This window comes from Neomonachus schauinslandi, chromosome 3 (genome assembly GCF_002201575.2).
Source record: "Neomonachus schauinslandi chromosome 3, ASM220157v2, whole genome shotgun sequence".
Taxonomy (NCBI): domain Eukaryota; kingdom Metazoa; phylum Chordata; class Mammalia; order Carnivora; family Phocidae; genus Neomonachus; species Neomonachus schauinslandi.
Window position 1 is genome coordinate 133,085,966 of NC_058405.1, and position 11,293 is coordinate 133,097,258.

An 11,293-nucleotide genomic window follows, 5' to 3' on the forward strand; every position below is an offset into this window, starting at 1 on the left:
TTAAGTCAAAAGTGCAAAGGGGAAGCAGTTTCTCTGACTCAAGAAGAGTTCTCGGTGGAGGTTCCTGGAGCTTCCACTTGCTGGCGGAGAACAGGAAGCCCCACTTTCCGGGAGCAGCAGTAGCTGCTGTCTTTGTGCCGGCTTCCATGGCCCCGGCTGCCTGCCCTTGGGTCGCCGAGCTTACCCGCGTGCGGTCCGTTCGCCGAGATTGTGAGGCTGGTTTGCACGCCCCGCCCCCCGGGAACCCTTCAAGAAGCAATTCTGCCACCGAGTATGAAGAGCGCGGGAGAGACCGTCAAGTTCGGATCCTCTTTCCTTAGCGCTGTTGGGGGTTAGCGGAGCTTCCGTGTCAGCATTTTTTCTGCCAAGTGAAGCCAGTGTCCAGGTGATTTCAGTAAGTAAGGAGCGAGGCAAGCAACAAAGGCTACAGCCAGGAAAGGCTGAAAGGTCTTCCTCCTTCCTCATGTTTACGGATGGATCGTAAAGCATTTCAAGTGTAGAATACTTTCTGACTTGTGACATCTAGCCTCTGAGGCATTTTTAAACAATAACGAACTATCAGAGGTCCAAAGTGAACTCTCACTGGGCTGTGTTCTCTGCATACCACCTATCCTTCCCTCAGCTAGGTGGCTCCTGAGATCCTTGAGCCTACCCCCCCCCCCAAAAAAAGAGGGCCCACCTTTCCTGAGTCCATAGATTAAACTGTGTAAAAATGTGTTTGGGTCTGCTTGTATCTTAAGTGCTCTCTTGACTGAGGCACTCGGACTGGGGGTTGGACCAGGCCGGATCATCTGATCTGCTGCCTGCTCCTGCCCAATTCCACAGCCCCGAAATCAGGATCACAGGAATGATTCCTCTGCAAAGCAGAGATCCTTTATTTACCCTTTTGAAGAGGAAATTAAGCTGAAATTTCTTTATGACCCTCTCCTCCCAAATTTTGCTGACATATATTTTCGTATTCTTTCTTTTCATCTCTCTGAGGCGTTCCTTCTCTCTGCTTCCAAGGCATCCTCTTAGAGTAGTTTTCAAAGTCTGGGCCAGGGAGCCCTGAACGGGGTGGCGGGGTGTGTGTGTGTGTGTGTGGCAGGCGGGGGTAACCAAGATTTTTCAGGGGGTCTTTCTGTTCAAAGCTCTTTTCATAATACTAAGATGGTATTTGTCTTTGTCTCAGTTCCTCACAAGTGTTCAGGGGACTTTTCCAGAGGCCGCATTATATGTGCTATCCTGTAAGACCAAATGTGGAGACAAATAGAGGAATCCAATTATCCACTATTGAATCAGACCTTAAAATGATTTGCAAACATGACACTCGACTCACTATTTTTTTGTTCACATAATATAGTTATTTTTCCATAAGACATGTTATTTATGTAAATATGTAGAGAATTTATTATCATTGTTAAATGAATAAGTATTTTTAGAAGTTTCAGCTTTAATTTCTACTATGGTAAATATCAATAGACGTAGCCCATATAAATAAAAGCTCTTTGGGGTTCTCAATTTAAAAAGCCCTATTGTATGTATTTAGAAGTTACAGATCATGATAAAATTAACTGCTATGCTTCCACCATCCAGCCTAATTTAGAAAACATAGAACCCCTACCCACTCCTACCTGGATCCCAGATCTCTCTACCTACCCCAACCCCTAGTGGTAACCATTCTCTGGAAGTTTTTTTGTCATTCCCTGTTTTTCTTTATAATTTTGCTGCATACTGTGAATCCCCAAATAATATGTTGTTTAGTTTTGCTTTTTTACTTTTTAAAAAATAGTCTTGTAATATTTGTATTCTATTGTAACTTTTTTTTCGTTCTACTGATTCAACCATATTGATTCCTCTAGCTGTATTCATTTTTACTTTTGTATTCCATTGTACAAATATATCATGAATTTACTTATCCATTGTCCTGCTAGTAGACATTTGGGCCATTTTCAGTTGTTTTCTGTTAAAACAATGCTATATTGAACATTTATATATAATGGCCCTCATATGCAAAGGTTACTCTGGGCATATACTTACGAGGGGAATTATATACTCAGCCTAAAAAAGAAACTGTTTTCCAAAGTGGTTGATCCCAGTGTGTTCCTGCCAGCGGTATGTAAGTGTTCCTTCCCATAAGGCACATCCTTGCTGACATGCATCCTCTTCAGACTTTTTAATCATTGCCAAACTAGTGGGTATAAAATGATGTCTTCTTGTGGTTTTAATGTTTATTGCACTGATTACTCATGTTTCTCTTCTAAGAAATACCTGTTCATATCTTTTGTCCATTTGAAAAGTGAGGGTTTTTTTTTCTTTTCCTTGAAGATATGTAGGAGTTCTGTGTCAGATTCCTTTTCATTTGCACGTATTGCTTATATATATCTTCCAGTTTGAAGCTTATATTTTCTCTTTTGTTAGTATTTTCTGATAAATGGAAATTCTCAATTTTAATGAAACAAATTAATCTTTTCCTTTAAGGTTATGATTTTTTATTTCGTTTTGGTAATTTGTTGGTGAGATCTTCCCTTCGCCTGAGGTCAAAACAAACCAGATTCTCAGGTTCTACTCCAGAATGGCTGGTTCAGAAACTCTGGGTGAGGGGCCCAGCAATATGTGCTCACAGGCCCTCCTGGGAGTTCAGAAGTATGCTGTTTGAGGCCAATTAAAAGCTTGTCTTCTTTAATCTGTTAATATAGTCAATTGTATCAGTAGATTTTTCTAATATTAAACTTGGGTGAATTAAAAACATTTTTAAATGTCTCAAGATTCTCTTTTGCTCTCTGAAATACTCAAATTCTTATCTTTTGTTGTTTTATTTGTGTGCTAACTAGACTTCTCAGAAAGGTCATTTCACAACTAATGACTTATGTTAGCAGGAGGAAATCTGACCCCCCTTTTCTTGCTCAGGTCCAGAGAGGAAGTAGTGTTTAAGAACACGGGATTTGTAATCCGGGAGATCTCAGTTTGAATCAGGTTCATCCATTTGTCACTGGTGACCTTAAGACAAATTATTGAATCTTTTTGAACCTCGTTTGCTCACCTATAAATTAAGGCTTTTGATACATCCTTCACAACATCATAATCAAAGCCAAATAATGCACGGAAATGCTCAGCCCAGGGCTTAGCATACTAGAATGGCACAAGTCAGCTATTGTTATTAGAAGTATAAATCTTATGGAAGGCTCCTTTACAACCTAAAGATGGCATTTTTAATTTTATTTCTGCTATGGATCCTAGGCACCTTCATAGTTGAGAAGATACATTTTATGTGAATGAAATTTTGTTCATTAGTCCACTTATTCAACAAAGCTAAATACCTATTGTGCATTAGATTCCTTGCTAGGCTGTAGAGGATGTGTTGTTCACAAGACAAGCATGGATCCAAAGAAACATGCTTTCTGTCCTCATGTAACTTACAAGGGAGACTGGTCTCTCTATATTTGGTAGGTAAGGTGGGTATGGAGTGTTCTGGGAGAGCTCTCGTATGGTATAGGGGATAAAGGAAGTCAGACCAAAACCTGAAGTCATGAGGTTGGTGGTCAAAGGGGCGTATAATAGAGGAATGGGATGGTTTGTGGGTAAAAGTTTGCTTTGTTTGGGAAACAAGGAGGTCAGGCTACCAGGAGTGGAGTTACGGAAGATGAATTGGAGGCTGGACAGGAGTACAGGTAGATAGACTAGCTTGAAGGCATTTACAGATGTTCAAATGAGAAACGATTGTGGCGTGGGGTGTAGGAGTAGCAGTGAGCAAAGTGGATAGTTTCTAAAGATAGTTCAAAGGTGGAATTAATGAGATTTGGAAAGTCAGTGGTAAAGGGATGAAAGTCACTTGCAGGCTCGAGCAAGTCAGGGGATGAGAAAAGGAACATTAGAGAGGGAACAAAGGGCTGAAGGAGTGTCAGATGCTATAAGAAGTCAAGGAAAATAAGGTCTGGAAACTGTCCTTTGGATTGAGTGACCTAGAAGTCACTGATGACCCTGGAGAGCAATTTTCCTGAAGGGCAGAATCCAGATTTCAATGGATTGAAGGAGTAGAAGGTGAAAAATTGGCAACTCAGTCAAGAGGTTTGGGCAAGAAGGCAAGGAGCGAGAGAGGATGGTAACTGGCCAGGGATGGGAGTCAGGGGTTTGGGTTGGTTTTTTTTTTTAACTTCTTTTCATTGTGAGAAGCTCCAGCATGTTAAAATGCACCCAAGATGGCACCAGTAGACAAGGTGAGGTTGTAAATGCTGGAGTGAATCTACAGCTATGTCTTCAGGAAGCAGGTTGCAGAGCCCAGCTGGAAAATTGAACAGCAACTCTGTTGTAATTGAAGAAAGGAGGGAATTGTTGGCTTGGGGTGCTTTTTTTGGTTTGTTTGGCTCAGTGGCAGAAAAGTGAGACTCTGTTTTCCCCACGAGGTGGTAATAAAATCATCTGCTAATAGAAGGCGCACAGGACAGCGAGCAGTTTGAGGAAAAGGGACCAGCTGGGAAATCAGACAATAGAAAGATTGTTGAGCAGTGTTGAAGTGCTCATAACTGGGCATCATAGTCATGAATTTATAGTGATGCCAGTGTCCTTGGCTGTGTGATTTACTCTGGTAGTACCGAGCCAACCAGAGGTAGCCCTGAAGATGGCTGAGCCAGTGCTGGGGTACCACCAGGTAGTTGTGATGCAAGACAGTGCAGCAAGGAGATGTGGGATATTGACAGGGGAGCGTAGTGTTCAGTTTGTGTGTCGTCTCTTTATAAGAAACTTTGGACATATTCTGGTTCGTGCTAATGAGATGTTTTAACCCCTGGAAGAAACATGCTTTTATGTTTGAAGAATGCAACTTGGAAATGGCCCAAGACAGGGCTTCTCAAAGTGTGGTCCCTAGAACACCATCATTAGCATCACCAGGGAAATTAGAAATATGGATTCTTAAGTTCCACTCCAGATCTGCTGAATCAGAAACTCTAGGGATGGGGCCCAGCAATATGTGCTTTATTTTTTTTATTTTTAATTTTTTTTAAAGATTTTATTTATTTATTTGAGACAGAGAGAATGAGAGACAGAGAGCATGAGAGGGAGGAGGGTCAGAGGGAGAAATAGACTCCCTGCCGAGCAGGGAGCCTGATGCAGGACTCGATCCCGGAACTCCAGGATCATGTCCTGAGCCGAAGGCAGTCGCTTAACCAACTGAGCCACCCAGGCGCCCAATATGTGCTTTAAATGCAGGAATGAGTGAGTATATAAAATAGCAGAAAAATGGAGAGGACCTCCATATAATAATCTGTAAATCACTTGATTGCTCATTAAATCCACCTCTACAGTTAAAAAAAGAAAAAGGAAATCATACCTAATACAAAAGCTAGCTAGGCAGATATTTCCTTGTTTCATTAATGATGTTTGCAAATAAAAGTTATTGTTAGGTCTCAAAGTTCACACATATCTTTTTTTTAAAAAACTCATTTGTTTCATAAAGTGAGATAAAACTGGAGTAGTAAAAATACATTTGTAGGTGAGCAGATAATAATTAATAATTAACTGATAAAGCCCGGTATTTAGTATAGGAACTTTAAAAGTAAACTTTTATTGTCTATTTCCAATTATAAAAGTAATATACATTAACTTTAAAATTTATAAAATACAGGGAAAAAAAAGAAAAAACAAAAATCACTGATAATGCCATAATCTAGAGGTATCATTATATTTTGGCTTATTTCCTTTAGGCTTTTATTATGCCTATGATATACATTAAAAAAAATTTTTAAGTATAATTAGGATCATACTACCCTTTCACTTTGATATCTAAATAATAATTTTTAATGAGATTATTATTTCTTGAGATTCTTTTATATTTAATGAGATTCTATTCTTCTTAAGCTCTCTTAATTAAGAACTCGATTGTGGTGAAGAACAGCTTTCTGTAGGTGATGGTTTCTAAACACTGGAGCACTTTGTTTTCCATAGTTGGCACTTAATATGTGTTTGAGGCTGAAGGTAATCGATGATTCCACTGCCTTCACTTTTAGGGATTTTCCAGACTGCAATTAACCCATATCTCTGAAACAATTTAAGTGAGTCAGAAGCAGTGAGTGATCTTCAGACTTTAACATGTATTAAGAATCACCTTGGCATTCTGTTAAAATGCAGATTCCTGGGCCCGACTCCTAGAAGTTCTGATTTAGCAGCTCTGGATGTGTGCCAGGGATCTCTTTAAAGAAAGGCCCAAGTGTTTCTGATGCAGGTCTTCTATGAACAACACTTCAAGAACCAGTGACTTAAAAGGACAAAGGGATTTTGTTTCAGTCCACTTGGTTTCAAGCTACCGTACTACCTGTAAGATGGTAAAGCTAAGATAGTAAAAAGGAAATAAAGAATGATTATTAAAAATTACAAATTTTTAAAAATTATTATAAATTTGTACCATTTGGAACACTTTTAGTCAAAGTTAAGCATTCTGCAATTTTTTTCCTTTCCTCTTAAAAGTAATTTTCTTTTGGGCGCCTGGGTGGCTCAGTCGGTTGAGCGACTGCCTTCGGCTCAGGTCATGATCCCAGGGTCCTGGGATCGAGTCCCACATCGGGCTCCCTGCTCTGCGGGTAGCCTGCTTCTCCCTCTCCCACTCCCCCTGCTTGTGTTCCCTCTCTCGCTGTGTCTCTCTCTGTCAAATAAATAAATAAAATCTTAAAAAAAAAAAAAAAAGTAATTTTCTTTTGTCAAAAAATTGGTTTTTTAATGGTGAAAGTAACATTTAAGGAGAGTTAAATCGCCTGGGGTCCTGTAAGCCAATTTCTGGTACCCTACCTGTTTCGATCGTTGAGCCCTACAGGATTACAAGAAGCACACATGATAAGTCCTGAAAGAAATAAAAGAAAACAGAATCTTAGGAATGAAGAGTCAGGAGAACAGAAATATGGAAGATACGTATTTCCATGGGCAAGTCACAGAAAAGTTGTGGTGACTTTACTTACAGAAGCGTAGATGTGCTAAATCCTTGATGGCCACTTACCTGAGCCCCCTTTTCATGGAGAAAGCACAACCTGTACGTCAGAATGCTTGCCCTTTGATACTAATACAATCACTAAATGTCACTGAAGGAGAATTAGCAACATTCTGAACCACCAAGGGGGACCCTCTGTACCATTTCTCATACATTCAGGCATTTGTGGCCTTAAGCGGACGATAAAATATGCGCACCAGCCTATCGAATGCATTTTTTAACTTCCATTCATTACCATGTCCCAGAAGCTGATTCTCAATGTGTTTTAGGGTCTCAGACCCCTTCTGCCTTCATTTTTCTGGTGTCCCCCATTAGTCCTTTGACCTCAGTCAGGAAAGATGAACAGTGATGTTGTATTTCTCCCTGTTCTCCTCTCTACTTGTTTTGTTTGGGTGGTAGGTCCAAAGTAGTTACCTGAAAAAACACCCCTTTAAATTCAGTAGCTCAGTGGTCTTCTTCATTTTCTTGAGAAGACAGTACTTAATGGGGAGGGGCTGTGGGGCAACAAAACAAACTGAAAGTGTCACCAGACTTCATTTCCATAGCAATCTTGCTCTCCTCTGCAGAGAAGCATCCTGCTATGGATTTAATTGTCAAGGAAATGGAGATAACCTCTCTGCAGAATTCATTGTTTCCTCATAAAACAAAATTGTCAACTTCTTGGCATATACTGTTTTAGGTTGAACTGACTAAACGTGTCCTATTGTATCTGGTTTTAGTGACTTGAAAATCTTTTATTTCCTCTTCTACTTGGCAATCTTCAGGAAATAGATAAAAACAAACAAGAAGGTACCAGAATGTTCACTGTAGCTTTGTTAATGATTGGAAAAAACTAGAAAGAGGAACATCCATAGAGATAGAACTGAGTAAATTACTAGAACAGTAGCCATTAAAAAGAATAAACCAGATGCACATGTTTTGACATGAAAAGATCTCCAAGATATACTATTAAGGGAAAAAAGCAAGATGTAGAACAAGTATGTATAGTAAGATGCCATTTATACTTTAAAAAGTCTCTCTTCTCACACACACACACACACACACACACACGCTTGTATAGGCATAGAGATTTTCTGGAAGGATACTTGAGAAACTGGTAATAGGTGTTGCCTTTGAGTAGTGGAACTGGAGCGGGGAAACGTACTTTTCATCTTATGCCCTTGGTTCTGTAGGAAGGTTTTCCCTTTTGCACATAATTGCTTTTATAATAATAATTTTAATATTAGTTAAAACTTAAAATTAAATGATAACCTTTGTACTGTTGATGTTCAGCTACTCCTAGGGGTTTTCATCTTTCTGCTTCCTTGGGCTCCACTTTCCCTCCGAGCACTTGTCATGCCCGTGCATGTCTATTCTGGGCTCCTCATCTTTGGAACGGTGATTGCAGCGGTACTTACGGGAGTGACTGAGAAACTGTTCTTTGCCCTGTAAGTTGCGTAGTTTTCCTAATTATAATATTTGAGCTATAAAATGTTAAATACTTGTTCATTGGAAAAATGTAATTTAAAGTAATAAAATTTTTAATATTAAAAATGTATTACATTACAAATGTAATATAGCATTAATAATGTTTGGAAGAAGGACCACAAAGTCCAAAAAATTGTATCACTCTTACAAAACAACTATTGGAGTTACCCATGCCCTTTTAATCTTTTTGATGTGCATGTTTTTATATTAATTGTGATTATGGTGTACATACATTTTTGTATCACCCCTTTTACAATTTTTAAGTGCTACAGGTGTTCCAGGTGCTATATTATTTTCATACTTACCATTTTTAACAATTTCATACTATTTCAATTGGGTTATTTTGGCATAATTTAAATTTCTCCTTAATGTCAAACTTTAAGGGAATTTATATAGAAGGTGTACCAGCGTGCATTTTTAAGCAGATAAATTCAACACTGTTTGACATGTGGCTTTATCGCCCTATTTGTAATTGGACACACTCTCTCTTTTTTGTAGGAATAGTTCTGGATACGGTACATTCCCACCAGAAGGTGTTTTCACAAATACCCTTGGCCTCCTGATTGTGGTGTATGGGGCGCTCATTTTTTGGATAGTCACCAGACCACAATGGCAACGTCCTAAAGAACCAAATTCTGTCCTGCTTCAGCCAAATGGAGGCACTCGAGAGGGAGCGGAAGGCTTAGCAGTCAACTTCAGCAATGTGGACACGTCAGATTCAAAATTAAACAGTGAAACAACAGCGAAGAAAAGAAACTTGACCGTTGATGAGGCTGGACAGAGATCCACCATGTAGAATGTTGTAGAGATGTGGCCATATAGCTTCACTTTTAAAAACCAGCTCTACAGTTTAGCTTCTCCTATTTAGCTCCAGGATGACTGAGCTCCGCAGAGTCAGTATTTCTTTTAATCATAAAGTAGGATTCCTTGGAAGAGTTTGTATTGATTGAGGCCTATGATCTTACCTGAATTGGAAAGGAGATGATCTGTGTAAATACTAGAAGATATAAATGGTGGTTATGTTAACCTTTTTTTTGTTGAGGACCAAAACATTTAGCACAGTGCCTTGCATAGAACAGATAATCAAAATGTGTCTCTCAAAACAAAACAAAACAAAAAAACACTAAAAAACCCCCCCAAAACCCAAAAATGTGTCTCTCAGTTGGTAAATTTCATCAATTGGCAGCATCTCTGGCCTCTTGTCATGCAGTCATTTCCTGTTAATTCCGGGAATCCAGTCCTAATGTTTTAGAATCAGATCTGGGGCAGCATTTATGCTACACAGATAACAAGAAGAGTACAGGAAAAATTTAGGAAAGTGACTGACTGGTTCCCTTCTCCCAGTGCCTGCCCTCTGCTCTCTCACCAACTAGTTTGGGCTCAGATTGGCCCTGGAGACCAGAGTTTATAATTAGAGCATTTTGGAGCAGTGACTGAGCCAAAAGTAGCTAACGAGATCTCTTGTCAGACCTGGAAGTTTTTCCAAATCTCATCTTCGTCCCAAAGCTTCCTTGGGGCTTGGTGTACTTTCTAAGCCAGATTCCAAAACCTGATTAGAATGGACCATGCCTGAAAGCTTACGTAGCATAAACTGCTCTCCACACCTCAAAGAGCACTTTTTCCCAAGTTTCTGTTTTTATTTTAGAAAGTACTTACATGGCACTTACTACATGCCAGACACTGTTCTAAGCACTTTATAAATATTAACTCGTTCAATCCTCAAACTTTACACGGTAGGTACTATTATTATCTCCATTTGACAGCTGGGAGATTTGAAGCTTAGAAATGTTAGTAACTTCCCCCAAGGTCATACAGCTCATCAGTGATAGAACTGAGATTTGTCATGTGGCTGTCTGATTCCTCAGTCCATGACCCTAACCACTTTACTCTGCTACATTTTCTATTATATACTGGTTTGTACCTACTCCGACTCACCCCTGGATAAATCCCAATTGCTGGAGTGCAGTGGAGTTGTTAAAGTTTACCTTCTGGCTCTCTCTTCCAAGGCAGATTCCTCAAATAACCAAGGAAAGAGGCCCACCCATACCTGGAAATAGATCATGGCGCCCCACCACTGCCAACAAGCCATGGCCCACTTTGATGCCCCTTTGATCTTAAAATTGTGTCTTGGTGACAAAGAAAGGTTTGGGCAAAAACATCTGTAACTTTCAAGATTAATCAATTATAATTTTTGTTCTTCAGCATCTTAGCTGCTGAATAGCTTTGGGTTTGGAGATAGGAGAGATTCACCTTGTGGTCTGCCCTTCCCAGTGGCAATAGCCAATATCCTTCCTGATGTTGGTGGAGTTTTAGGGGACATCTGGAGCTTTGGGTTCTCAGTATGAATTGAGACTCAGAGGTGACCTCTTTCGTGCATGGACACTTCTGTCTAGACTTGGGGCTGACTTAAATTAAAACCTAGAGTAGTGGGGCTCCTGGGTGGCTCAGTCGGCTGAGCATCTGACTCTTGGTGTCTGCTCAGGTCATGATCTCATGGATGGTGGGATGGAGCTCCACCTTGGGTTCCGTGCTCAGCGGGGAGTGTCCTTGAAGATTCTCTCCCTCTGTTCCTTCTCCCACTCATGTGCATGCACATGTGCTCTCTCTCTCTCTCAAATAAATAAATCTAAAAAAAAAAAAAACAAACCTAGAATAGTGCCTATACTGACATGATGCTTTTCATTTAGGTTTTTTTTTGTTTTGTTTTGTTTTGTTTCCCTGCGATTTTAAACTGGAGCATTTTAATGTGGGTAAAAACCTTACAGTTTGCAACAAACACACTTAACCTTTTTGGTGCTTAGTGGAGTTCCTTTTAAGTTGAGTGGTAATTACCTCCATAGATTGAATATGAGCTTCACTCCATCGTACCAGTTA

At 39.8% G+C, this 11,293-nt stretch overlaps 1 protein-coding gene across 1 annotated transcript in view; it reads left to right on the forward strand.

Moving 5' to 3' along the window:
• Positions 1–10,913, forward strand: part of LOC110592082 (plasma membrane ascorbate-dependent reductase CYBRD1) — a 34,275-nt gene extending 23,362 nt beyond the window's left edge. Inside the window, exons 3-4 of the mRNA XM_021703044.1 lie at positions 8,225–8,379; positions 8,918–10,913. Coding sequence (XP_021558719.1) covers positions 8,225–8,379; positions 8,918–9,215 — 453 coding nt within the window. The 3' untranslated portion in view covers positions 9,216–10,913. The remainder of the gene's footprint in view (positions 1–8,224; positions 8,380–8,917) is intronic.
• The last annotated feature ends 380 nt before the right edge of the window (positions 10,914–11,293 follow it).